General features: G+C 33.4%; 1 protein-coding gene across 5 annotated transcripts in view; it reads right to left on the bottom strand.

The window, feature by feature from the left end:
* The window catches only part of ADGRB3 (adhesion G protein-coupled receptor B3), a 727,154-nt gene that overhangs the window by 148,406 nt on the left and 564,176 nt on the right, over positions 1 to 14,572 (bottom strand). For all 5 annotated transcript variants that reach the window (XM_047734013.1, XM_047734014.1, XM_047734011.1 and 2 more), the window contains 3 exons: positions 9,988 to 10,114; positions 8,254 to 8,357; positions 3,652 to 3,754 (listed from right to left, as the gene is read on the bottom strand). In XM_047734013.1, coding sequence (XP_047589969.1) covers positions 3,652 to 3,754; positions 8,254 to 8,357; positions 9,988 to 10,114 — 334 coding nt within the window. The remainder of the gene's footprint in view (positions 1 to 3,651; positions 3,755 to 8,253; positions 8,358 to 9,987; positions 10,115 to 14,572) is intronic.

Genomic DNA, 14,572 nt, shown 5'->3' on the forward strand with positions numbered 1-14,572 from the left:
TGCGATTAAGAAAACCATATTCTGAACTTTTGTTTCCAAAATAATCTTTGTTTTCTGCAAAACAGTAGGACCAAAAATAGCCTACATACTTTAAAAAAAAAAAACAAAACAAAAAACTGCATACTTCTTCACAAACAAATTCTTCACAAACAAACATTTCAGTGATACAAGAACATCCTGGTTCCATTCACAAAGATATCAAAGGGCAATGACCCTTTATGAGAATGTTTGAAATATAATGACATGGGTTATCAGTAGATTTTATAAATGTATCTTAAGAGATATAAGAAATGCATGTGATTCCCTACTTTACTTCTAGCAATTAAATCTATAGCTTAAAGATTTGAATACCTCATACTTAAACAATGAATTTCAGCTTGTTTCTATCCTACTCAAAAGAAATATTCAGTAGTGAGATAACTGAGTCAATTATATTTCAACAAGCAGTTCTGAGAAAGACCCGAATAGGACACTTCCAAACTATTCTGGACATCAGCACTAAATACCTGTTTTTACACAAACTAGTCATGACAACTCTCAGAGGCAGTACCAAATAAGCTTGTTCATCAAGAAGCTTTCTCACGTTTCTACTTTTCCAAATGTGGAATACTTAAGAATCAATCAAAACTTACCAGGGAAGTCAAAGATGGAATCTGGTCAATTATAAAATGCCCAAAGGAAAAAAAAAAATGTCCACAGCAGCAATGGGGTCCTATACACTACCTAAATAAAATACTGTAGCCAGTGATCAATATTTTACCTTTTTAAAATACTTTCCTGGCAGTTATACAGGTAAGTTTATACAGATGATACATTTTGTATTTGTCCTTTCTTTCTTTTTTTAAAAAAATCATGAATCCCAAATATAGTCAGAAAGGTATAGCTTTCACATACTGCTATTTCACATATAAAATGAGTATAGCCAATTTAATTCAATTCAGCACATCATGATAAAATATATGATTATTTTCCCCAGAAACATGGTATTGTCAAGAGTGACTAAAAATAAGATCCGAGTGTTCATATTTTCCCTCCTAGTCACAATGCTATAGTCAATTTTCCTAGGCTTGCAGAATCATCTACTCAGAGCCAGTAAAGCAAAATTAATATAGCATAAGAGAAACCAATCTCATTTTCTCACCATTACTACCACCTACCAAATGTTCCTCCCCACAAACTGTAGCAACAAAAATTAGCATAGGCTATCTGGAACAGAACTACTATGGTCTCAAAACCATATGGAATCTACTCCATAGATAATTACCTGGGGAAACTAATATTTTTTTTCTAAACCCATACCAGCCATTTTTTTAAATCAGACATGAAAAGTAAAACCAGACTTGTCTTATCTTGCCTTTGATGTTCCTAGTATTTGCAGATATCAAAAAGACATCTCCATAAAAAAACAAGGATGCTGAAAAGCTGGGAAAGGCAAAATGGCCAAGAATGTAAATTCTTAAGACTAGTTTCTGAATATTATTACTATGTAGACCTATATAATATGGTAGTCACTGGCTGGACATAGCTGCTGAGCACTTGAAATGTAGCTAGTCTGAACTGAGATGTATTAGAAGTATAAAATACACATCAATTCTGAAGACTTAATAAAAATATTATAAAATATTGTATTAGCATTTAAAAATATTATATGTTGAAATGGTCATCTCTTGGATATACTGAGTTACATATAGTACTAAAATTAATTTCACCTGTCTCTTTTCACTTTTACTGTAGCTAATAAAATATTATAATTGCATATGTTACTTGCCTTTTTGGCTTACATTATATTTCTATTGGACGGGGATGATTTAGACAATAATCACTGTAATATGTAGTAAACCTTGTGAAAAATTCTACCATTTGACCATCTGGCTTAGAACTTGTAAAAACTTTGCCATACAGCATGAAACAGCCTTAAAAGCACATTTCCTACTGAAGGTCACATAGTTTTCCATATTTTAATGAGTGTTTGGAGGGTAAACAAAGACAGGAAAGGGGGCTTTGGTGAAAAAAACAAAAACAAAAAACCAAAAACTCAAACTATGGGCTTAAGCTAACTCTAGCTTGATTTTTTTCTCATTGCCAGACCCAATAAATAATTCCTATTTCAGAGGAAAAGCGCTCCTCTTCTGCCTGGAGTTTCAAGGACAAACAGTTCAAGAATTGTGAATAGGTACTAACAAGTAAATGAGCCTTTCTAAGGTATATGAAGCCCTGCCCAGGTAAAAGTCAAAAAGGTTAGGGTGAGATAAGTAATTTAGTACTTCCTTAGGGTTTACAGTCCCATCTTCTCTCATCTCTACTTAACTTCGCGTCACTTCCCTTTTCCTTCCAAGCTTGTGCCAAGGTTTAACCCTACTTTCTCTGCTGTTGATTATTCCTACCTTTCTCCTCTCCTAATTCCAACTGGCATCTTCATCAACCTTTGATCTTTCTTCTTTCTTCCTGTTTTCCCTTTTTATATATATTTTATAAAATTTATGTTACATAGTCATAAATAGGAAAAACAAAACAATCAAATACATCAAAGTTCTTTTTACTTCCACAGGGCTCTTTCCTGGATTTTAATTGTTTTTGTTTGGCCCTTTGGGGTTAATGACCTTTCCCTTGGACTCTCCCCCCCGCCAAACCAATATGGTTCAAAAAGAAATCTTCACTAGAATCACCTAAGCGGATTCCTAGACCCTAACTACCCAGATCCAAAATCAGATTCCTTGGTAATCAGCAGTCTTAGGAGCATGGGTTAGCAAAATTAGACTACCTTGAAGTTGATACATGTCCTACTAGTCTATCAGAAGGACCTACTGAAAAGCACATTAATTTTTTTTTTTTTTTTAAATGAAAGCTTCTGGGAGAAAAGAAGTTCAACTATTGGCTTTAGTATTTGACAGTAAAAAAGTTGAGAAAACAACAGGCCCAGATTAATCAACAAAAGTTATCAAAGCAATGTTTATCAGAATTCCTTTGAGACTGGGATAAATTAATTTAAGATTGCTAGTATGGGATTCATACAATGCATTCAGAGTAGTTTAGTAAAGAAAACTGACAGTCATTGGTGGAAAAAACATGGTCATCCAACTCAATTCAATTTGTATGAATAGGGCTCAGGCTTCTACACACTGCTCAAAGTGACTGTGCAGTTCAAGAACCACAATGCTGGTTCAGTATCAAAATGTGAAGTACAAGTTTTTGAAAAGCGTAAAATCTATTGCTGCTTTTACCTAGTACTCTCTTCAGTCATTGCCGACAGACAATTTTGGGGTAGATTTTCATGATCTATGTTATATTTGTAAGCAATTTATAGTTGACTTTTAGGAATCAGTGTGTTAATAAAGTAGACCAAACACAGGCAATTCTATTTACAATTAGGATAATGAATCAAAATTTGCTCTTTTGATGTTCCAAGACTTTGAACTCATATAATGTTTAATAAACATATCTTTACTATTATAAACGGCCTCTCAATCCCCAGGAAGTTAAGCCAAAAGAATGTATTTCTGGTCTAGATTAGGCAATACTTTTATTTAGAAACTAATTTTATTAAAAAAAAATTTGTCAGAAGTTCTCCACTTTATGTAGAATGTTTAGATTATCAATAATCAGCTTTATGTCAAAACATAAACACACAAATAGAATAATTACCAGTCATACCTTATTATGTGTCTGAGTCTGTCCAACCAGGATGAGGATGTTGGATGAGATGATAGATAGGCAGAAGTTAATTAGAATTATAGACCTCTCAGAGCGTATGTACCTAGCCAGAGAGAAAAGAATGTGTCCAACTTCAAAATTCAGCAGAAAGAAGAATTCCATATTATGCAAACTGGTGAAATTCATCCAGAAAAGGAAACATTAAAATATATTCTTTATAGAAAAAATATATGAAAAATGTTTTTTTAATAAAGATTATTCTTAGAGATCCAATTTTATAGTGACATGGTATGTCCTAGAGTCCTTCAGAATAATTTTATTTTCTTTAGACATTAGTATGGACAACATGGCATTTCTGACAGAGTTGAAGTTGTAACTGCTATCAATATAATTTTTTTTACTAAAACATTAAATTTCTTGGAAATATAACAATTACTATAATTACCATTATGTATATATATTTTATATATAATATATATAATACATTTATTATCATATAAAATCAATATAAACCAAAAGGAAAAACCCCACACAGATTCTCAATATCCTTGTATATTAGAAAGCAACCATTACTTTCATGAAACCATGAGCACTCATCCACCATTTCACACACTCAAATATTTTTATATAGTTTGCTACTCTTTTTATTTTTCTTTTCCTAACTGCTCCAAAAAAAAAGAAAGAAAAAGAAAGAAAAAAGGAAAGATAAAAAAAATGAAACTTCATCTCTAAAAACTAGTCCAATCCACAAATGATAATTTGCCATTAGGCTGGAAAATTACTTGGTGTCTGCCATATTTCACCCTTATGAAGAAGTGTTTATATAGTCTGCTATATAACTTTTAAGTGATTCAAGAATGTAAGCCATAGAGAAAGCTGCTCAGAATCAAATGTTCTACCAGCTGTTTACCCTGAAAGGGTAACGGTTATTTTGCTTTAGTGTACCCTGTGGTAAATCACTGAGTGACAGTAACAAAAAAGACATACTTGTACTTGCTGTGTATTTGAGGCTGTTCAATTTGTATTAGTACATGGAATCACTTTCCACAGCAGGCGTGGGTTTACTGTGCAAGCTTAGGTGGGGTGCCAGAGATCTGGAGGCACTCTTTGGAAAATAAAATCTATCAAAGTTCTTTTTCTATCTCTGTCTTTGAGGAATATTTAGGCCCACATTCCATCACATATTTCAGAAGAGAACACAAAATAAAAACAGGAGTAATAATAAAATACAAAAAGCAATTTTTTCGAATAAAAAAATTTCGTTTCTTCACAAAATAAACCCAAATAGGAATAACCTATGTCAATTCTCAATACAAAATGCCCTCAAGTATTGCTTAACCTTGTCCCTGCATCATCAGTATCTAAAAATATAATAAACCACACACTGGGAAGCTAAAGACAACATCAAATATTAAGTCGTTTCTTCTTTTGTGAGTGGGAGATATAACATAAAAAGTTTAAGGGCTGCACAAAATTGACCCTTTATATGATGTTAATGGCTTTGTGACAGCACAAGCACACAGATGACATTACTAAAAGGGTTTCAGTGATATCATTTGCTCTGTAAGTAGGAAAATCCTGTTGATAAAAGACCCAGACTGACCACCCTGAAGACTCTTTAGATATTTCTATTATTCATTAATACTGAGTCACATTGTTGCCTTAAAATTTTCTATAAAACGTCTCAACTTCCAAAACTTTTTATAAACATACTTGAGGTTTTAAACAAAACTTGTAAATACATCATTTCAATACACAGATTAAAAAGATATGCTCAGTTGCTCTTTGATGTAATACCTCTACAGAACATATTTGTAGATAAAGAGAACATACATAGTAATGTTTTGATGAACATTTCTAATGAACTATAAAGGACACCAACAATTTTCAAAATACTACACTATATATAAAATAATTCTGATGTTCATATATTTTATAAATCATTAAAAACTTTAAAATTTAGACTTTTAATTAGAAAAAAAGGCAGCAGAGGCCTAACATGAGTATTACCGTATGGTAATACCACACAGTAATACTATAAGATAAATTTCATTTTTATAACATTCATTAAATTTGTCATGCCATAAGATTCACTTAATAATTTAGTAATCTTGGAATTCCTATAAAATTATTAATGCTACTTCAATTCTTCTATTTGTAGACAATGAGTTGATTAGCCACTAAATGTTAGGAATCAAAATTTGTGTTCTTTCTTGGTACTCTCTTCTACACTTGTGTTTCACACCAGGTACTAATACAGATCCTTCCAGGTGTTTGGGTAATTCTTAGAAAACTACTAGGTGATTTCCCTGGATCTTCTGAATTAAAGAAAATTTATTATGGACTAATTAATCTTGTGCTTCTTTATATACCATTTATATTGGCAATGTTGGTGTTAATGTTAGCTATAAGTGTTGAGGGGTTAAGAGAAGGTGGAATTGGTGCCTGAACTCTAAGGATTGAGAAATGGAACTTAGTTCTAATTACTTCAGTGAGTATGAATTATGACACTGTTGAGATTGCCTGAAGTTCTGGTCCTTCAACACTGCCTCATTTTCCAAAAATGCCACTTAGGCAATTATGGGAGACAAAGTAGTCTTATTCCCAGTTTTTGTCCATCTTGCTCTTCCATTCCCAGGGCAATGTCTGCTTGACTAACCCCTGAAGCTTGGATTCTATTGTCTCTAATGCCATGCTTAGACCAAACATTTCTTTAATTTTGTGGAATTGGCCATATTTTATCAGGTTTTCTCATTCTGTCAGTGTTTTACAAACAGATAACTCCTTCCCAGGAAGGCAGAACATCTTTTATGTACCTGTGTCAATGGGATAAGAATGTCCACATAATTTTTTGAAGTATGAAAATTTTAATATTGTTGACACGTTAATATCCTGGACAATTAATTCTTATCTCAAGAGAGTTAAAAAATATAATGGACATTTTTTTTTGGAAAGGACGTTAAATTAAATGACCTTTCTTTAGTAAACCATAATTACTCTTCAACTGAATTGTTTTTTAACTTAAGTAACAGTAAAACATAAGGACTAGCTACTTTTGCAATTTTGATATTGAACATATTCAGGAAATAATATACAACTGTCTATTTATTAGTATAATAACCATTTTTGGCACATTTTTAATAATCAAGATGAATATACAATGTTTTACACTTAATATTTTTTAAATCTGTTAGGAAGTTTGGACGTCTGGTTATGTACTATTTATCAATATGTGAGTAGACATAATAAAATATCTAAAATATACAGGTGTAATTTTTATTAATAGAAGGAATCTTAGGAATATACTAAATTTTCATGTACTATCAAGCAGATGCATTTCAAATATATAGAACAAAGTTTTTCAATCACATCTCCTTATTTATGTATTTTTTACTTCTTTTAACTAATTTGTCAAAATCTGACTTTTTGGAAAGATTCAACCAAGAGGTCTTTCCTATAGCATTTTGGTATTTTTTTTTTTTTACATTTTTTCTTTAGACTTTATTTTAAGTAATCTCTACACCCAATGTGGGGCTTGAACTCACATGCCTAAGATCAAGAGTCACATTCATGCTTTAACTGAGCCAGCCATGTGCCCCTAAAGTACCTTCATTTAAACTTTTTAGAATTTATTTACATCTAAAGAAAGCAATGACACCCTCAAATTGTACTCAAGTCCCCTGGTTGAATATCCTGATTACTGTTCCACTGAGCCAGGGTTGGGGGACAAGGCTGGTCAATGTTCAACTTTCATCTGCCTGGCAAGGTGTTTAAAATCGGAGGGGGAGACAAACCACGAGAGACTGCGGACTCTGAGAAATAAACTGAGGGTTTTGGAGGGGAAGGGGGTGGGGGATTGGGGGAGCCTGGTGGTGGGTATTAAGGAGGGCACATATTGCATGGAGCCCTGGGTGTGGTGCATAAACAAGGAAATCTTGGAACACTGAAAAAAGAATAACATTTAAAAAATAAAAGTACAACGAAACATAAAAAAATGTAGAACATAAACTTAAAACGATTTAGGTTAGTATACATTTTCCAAAGGAAATTTATCCACATCAGTACATATTCAAAATACTTAAAAATTAATTATTAATGCATTAATAATATAGAAGACTTACTCATTGTCTGGGATATACTGAAAACATGAGCTTAAATTCTTAAGTTTAAAACTTAAAACTTAAGAATTTGGAGACTTAAGTATTTGGAAAACTTAAGATTTGGAATTTCCATAGCAGAGAAATTACTTTGATTGTACCAATTAAACTCTCAAGCTCAGTAATAATTGGGATAAATAGAAACAAACATTGACTGAAATATGGAGATAAGAATACCATGTTTGAGGGTAAGCAACTTGTTGAAAGTTATCACCATTTGATTTGGGAAGAAAAATATGTAGTTTTGTTTATTTTGTCATCATAGGCAAATACAAGAAAATTAGGTAAGAATTTTATTACTATTATTCACAACAGTTTATAACTTTGTTCTAAAAATACTTCTTTCAGTAAGTTAAAAAGAAAGGAGACATAATGGTTATCATATTGCCAGCTTTAATCTGAATAAGAGAGCATTCTATTTCAAGTGCATTAATTGATTACATACCTCCATAATGCTGCATAGACAACTGCGAGGGTGATCAAGGCCAAGCAAGAAAGGCCACTGCCTACTATTAGGGTAACTGAAGGTGTACCAGAGGATTCCATGATCTGTAAATTAAACAAAAGAAACACAAAAAGGAGACATAATTTTTATTATAAATGAAAATAACTTCTAAACTCAGCAAAACTATCCTAATACTCAAAAACAGCCAACAGAGTTGTTATAGTTACCAGATAATTACCCAGTGATCACTTTGTTCATATATTCTCAACCTCTAAAGTGACTAATTCTAGCTCCCCCCCCTCTCCCACTGTGAAGTAATAAAGGCCTTAGAGTTTTAAATGCTTGATTATGGCATATTACTCACTATGGCTTACAATAAATACCTATAACTAAAACTTGGTGAATATTCACATGTTAAATTTTCTCTAGCTGAAATTTGAAGGAGCATTCAGTTTTTTTCAACATCTATATTTCAATTATTTCACAGCATGCTTTTTGGAAAATTTACTTTGATCTTCCCATTTATAACTCATTGCAACACTAACCTGGTACCTAAATATTGAAAAATTTTCAAACTTTCTGACTTTTGACAACTTTGTTCCAAGTCAAGTATTCTCTTATTTAATTTCACTTGCTTGGCCTCTAAGGCTATAAAAGAAAACCAAATTTTGAATGCAAGAATTTACAACATATTTTGTGGGTTTTGTTTTTCTATTAACAAAATATGCAGAAATAATTTTCACAATACCAGTATCAGTCCCTAAATACATGACCTTGACAAATATGCCTTAAATATTTTAAAACATATATAAAGATTATAAGCAGTTACTGACTTGAGAGGTTTCTTTCCTTAGACACTAACATGATACTAACTAATAAAATCTGTTGTTTTTATTTTCAATATTGAAAGTTTGAAGAAATACACTTTAAGATCAAGTGTGTTCCAAACCTTAGGTATGCACATTAAATTACATTATGTATTTTTGTCATCAAAGTAAGTAAGAAGAGTAAGGCATATTTAGGCCAAATTTAGACAAAAAGTCACATTCATCTTAATATTTTTCTATATTTCAATATTTTGTAAATAATTTTTTAAAATACAGTTGATGAGGATATTATTTTTCTCTTAGTTTATGCAGCTATCTCAGAAACTAGTTTCTTTCTTTCTTTCTTTCTTTTTTTTTTTTTTTACAAGCCTACACTTTTAAGGAATGATTTTACAGTTTCAGGCAGTCCGTGCTTTCATGAAAACTTCATTGGTTTTTTTTTTTTTTTTAAATAGAATATCCAAGGACACCCCCAGAAAACCTGTACTGAAAATATCCAATGCAGATATGCAATATGTTTGGCTTATAGTGTCTGGGGTCTTCATTCTACTACCAACAGTATTCTCACAAATTCCCCAGACCAGCTTTACAGTTCTAAAATAAAGGTTAAGTTGGCAATTATTTTTATTTGAAAGTTTGCAGCATATTAGTAATATGATGGAGTACATCGTCAAAACTATGCTGCAGAAATTTCAAGTTAGAAGACATAAAATTGAGTAGAATTTAGTTACAGCACACCAACTAGAATTCATTTTACCAACCTACTGTAGCTAAGGAGGAGACGAACCCAATTTTGCCACCCTGCAACATTTTCCATTTCCCCTTTTAAAATGCAGTTCCCTGGAGAAACACTCTCCACAATGTCCCTGCCTTTGCATTAAAGCCTTGTTTTCCCTTTGTTACTTACTATTTCTCTAGGTTGCTGAGCCAAAATGGCGAAGGTAGAGAGACGATCACATAAGCATTTCGTATGGGATGCATCGGTAAGCACAGTTTTACATCCCTGGGTGGACCACGTTCCCAAAGACTCGTTCCTGCAAAGGGGGGTGGGGGGAGATCGGGATAAATACGTCTGACGGCCAAATCCGTAAAGAAGAAAATGCAGTTTAATTGAGAGAATCGTCTACTGTAATTCCCGTTCAGAAAAAAAAAAAATCTACTTGTTGTTGAACAGAACGTAATTTAGATGCATCTCCAGTAATGCAAAGCGAGAGTGTTTGGAAAAAGCAAGCGGGCGGGTGCAGCGTGCAAAGAGCTGTCCAGCGCCGGAGGTGCTGAAACAGGGACTAGATCGTCCAGCCCTCTGCGAGGAACGGCAGAGGCAGTGGCAGCACGAGCAGCCGCCAGAGCGTTGGCAGCCACTTCCTATGCTCATCGGATCGTTTCAAACACTCAGAGTGTAAAGAGGCTTTTCAGATTTTCATACCAGCTCTGATTCTCGTCCTGTATTTTTGGATCGTGAATGCTGGCTTTTAAAATGCGGATTTCTCTGAAAAGCCTGCCTAAAAGGTTATATAGCTTGGGTTGGGTGATAGGATCTTTTCCGCTGCTGGTTAGGGATTTTTCTTCCCTTTAGAATTAGCTGCTGTGAAAATTTCACCCTGGAAACGGGAAGCAGCAGCAGCGGCATCAGCTGGTTACGACTCTTATTGCCTTTGCCTGGTATCCAGGGGAGGGGTAGGTTTCAGACATGAGCTTCCCACTCCACACTTCATTCAGCCCAACACGCCTCTGAAGCCCTTGACATTTCTCCCCCTGACCTGCGTCTCTGCCCTGGAGTAGAAACATTAAGCTAACACCAAGTCTGCTAGAACATTTGGAAGAATAATTCTACCTCAAAGTCCAGTAGGAAGGGGAAAGAGGGCCTGCTTCAATTTCTCTTTGGTACAGCCATTCAAAATTCTAAAGCATATGGTTTATTTCCCACCCCAGCAGAACAATAAAAATGGTATCAACCTACGCTTTCTTAGTAGGGGGGGGTAAGATGGGGGAGAACCCTTCCACCCCCAGCTGAACTACTCTAGAGGAAGAGGAAGAAAAGGAGAAAAAAAAAAAAAAAGCTAGAGAGTTCGACCAATCAATTTTATTAGCATTACACGTGTTATATACTGAATGCACCAATTCTCCCCTCCCCTCCCCCAGGTATGGAAACTCTCCAACTAGTGAAACCTGGTTATGTGTGTGTTTTAATTTCAAACCACATTATTATCTGTGTTAAAAATTACTCTAAAATTTGAAGTGAATAACACCTAATTTTGAATGTGGTACTTTTGATTTCACGTACTCCATCCTTGAATGCCTAAAGCTATTGGGTTAAATATGCATGCAGTCTATTTCTGAGAGATTGCAATGAGAGAAGCTTCTCTGTGACAGTTGGACTTCCAAGTTGAGCTACAGAATATAATTCACACTATCCTTTTTGGTATCTAGAAACAATGTTTTTAATATATGTGATTTTGTATCATTAATATTTATGACTCAAAATACTCTTAATTACAAGTTCTTTTAAGAAGGAATATTTGGGGGGCGCCTGGGTGGCTCAGTGGGTTAAAGCCTCTGCCTTCAGCTCAGGTCATGATCCTAAGGTCCTGGGATCGAGCCCCACATCGGGCTCTCTGCGCAGCGGGGAGCCTGCTTCCCCTTCTCTCTCTCTCTGCCTGCCTCTCTGCCTACTTGTGATCTCTGTCAAATAAATAAATAAAATCTTTAAAAAAAAAAAAAAGAAGGAATATTTGGGTGAGGAATTTGAGGAAGTCCACATAAAAAATTTAACTAAGTTCACCCAAACACTTCTAAGTATCACCAGTTCAAAATTAGGAGGTCTCTTTTCTTTCTCATGACATCATGCATTCATGTCAAATTTAAAAATATGTATCAGTAATACCTTCAACCAACTGCAATAGTATTAAATCCCACTTCTACCTAACCATAGCAGCACTTCAGTTTATCTCATAAGCTGTGTCTTATCTTCTTGAGACAAACAGTGAAGGCCAAATGAAAAACATTTAGCTTAGTTGATTAAAGTTTAAAGAAGAAAGATATAGTTAAGAGAACCTGACATGTTTTAAAACCTAATATCTGCATTATTCATCCTGGATGGCAGCTCTACTTTAATGCAGTATCTGTGCTTTCAAGATGGAGTCTAGTACTTAAACTTTTCACATTATGTAGCTATGATCAATAAACCAATGTAAAGTCTTAATAAGGAATAAAAACTTTTCTATAAGTAAGACCTCATATGAGGCAAAATTATTTATACCTAGGTAATTAAGAAAATGTTAGCATCACTAAACATTGGCTATCAGATATTAAGTCTGTGTTCAATATAATGATGCTGGACTCTGAAGATCTTGTAAATTTTACATGGCATCTTTAGAAAAGTAGGTCAATTTACTTTGTTTGTAAAATGATTGCATTGCTGACCTAACCCAGCCTTGGACAGAACTGGAAAGTGACATGGGTCTCACTGCCCCCAAGCATGAAATGCTTCAAATCTTTCTGGGCCCCTTTCCACGTGTACCTTCCTGAGGCTACATAGTCTGTGTCCCTACCTTTCTTTGGAATTATTATTGCTTTGTTGACTTTATCTGATTAAACTAATATAATAACATGAGTGAATATAGTGTGATGTACTCTTCTCAGTTTAAAACAAGGTATAAAACACAAAATAATGCATCTGATAGGAGAATATCAGAAATTGGAGCAGATGAGTAGTAGAGAAGATTTTGAAAGGTAAGAGATTAACTACCAACTTCTATATTTGGCCAATCCCAAGAGCTGATCAATAAACCTGATACCATTCTCAAACCATATTTTATATTGTTTCAAAAACCTCAATATTTTAAAACCATATAAACTCTTAAAATTAGTTTCTAAATCACAAGCATACATGTCACTATTATTACAAAACCTATAGTATGTGTCACCTATATTTTTAAACACTTCATAGCTTATTCTTACTGCACAAAAATTCTTTGAAAGCATGGTACATGTGTCTGATTGATTTTAGGGAGATCTTGTAAAGGAAACTAATATTTGGTATAGCTAATGTGAAGCAAAATAGCTTCTCCAATCTGTATAGAACAAGATTTTCAAACATGTGGACTATTGCAGCAGTCATATTATTCTTCCAATATCAGAGGGTTTTTTGCAGGCTATGATTAATGGTATATCTGTGAATTATCTGTATTTATTAAGTCTAGGTTGTCATCAATAAGGCAAACAAATACAACAAAATATATAGGAACATTAAAGATATAATACGAATAACTGACAATGTCAGAAGAGAACACAGAATGATGATACAGATATATATAATATACTGAAAATAACATATTTCTTTTTCACAATATCTTTTCTGGGCATTAAAATTTATTTCAAATAGTTTTCAAAAATAACTAGGTCTGCAGAAATTCTATACAGCCAGAACAGTCTTTGTTGGTTACACCTACATTCACCCATGTTAGCTGTTAGCTGTCATCTGTACCTCTTCTCCTTCTTCCTATTATTAGGCTGGCTAAAAGAAGAAGAGTCTGCCTATCCCAAGTATTCAAAAGTACATACCCACAAGCATAGAAATGTGAGACACAAAATCTATTACGTTCTAGATTAATATTTATTTGAGGCTTTCCCCAATTTCCTAATTGGGTTTCTTTCCTAACCTGGTCTCTTTTTGGATATGAGGATATCATTGGGTTCCTGATTTCATGGGAGCTTTAAATAATATAGGATGTGACTAAATTCTCTAGTATTTACGATTACAGAAAAAAATTATCTGTTCTCTTTGACAAAAAGTTATTTAGTAAAATGTGGTAGCAAAAACTTATAGTGACACATTTCAAAACTGTTCCAAGAAACCAAACTTTTATCTTTTGAAATACCAATACAACCAGACATTTCACTTGAATCATTCTTTTATAAAACTGTCTATTCTGCTTCATAATAAATCATGTGTAAAGTATTTATTATGAATAAACTATACACTTAGGAGGTTTATTAACTTTTAGGATATTAATAGCCCACTTATTCAAAATCAAAATAGCTACAATGGCAATTCAAAAAATTTACACACGATTTCTGAGTACACTCTTTTTACCATGTATGTATACTGAAAGGAAGTTTTTTCCCATGATAATAGTTAATAATTTCTAAAAATTAGGTGAAGCTGTACTATTTTTAATGTATAGATTACACCCAAGTAAATGATGTGTATATGGCTCTTGGTATAAGTTATTCCCATAGCACAGAAAATTTTGGAGTACAAATGAGCAAATATTCTCAATTTTGAGTTAAAGTAGTATTTGAGGGTAATTCCTACTTTTTAGAACATCGCAAATATTGCAACTATGGTTATCTCTAGCAACTGTTACTATGTCAAAACAGTGAATAAATAATTGGAAAGTTTTGCTAGAAGTAACCTTAGTGAGCTTCTAGCCCATTGGTTTTCTACACTTGATTGCATTAGTTACCTGGAGACCTTTAAAAATTAAGCC

Source organism: Lutra lutra, chromosome 6, assembly GCF_902655055.1.
Source record: "Lutra lutra chromosome 6, mLutLut1.2, whole genome shotgun sequence".
Classification (NCBI taxonomy): domain Eukaryota; kingdom Metazoa; phylum Chordata; class Mammalia; order Carnivora; family Mustelidae; genus Lutra; species Lutra lutra.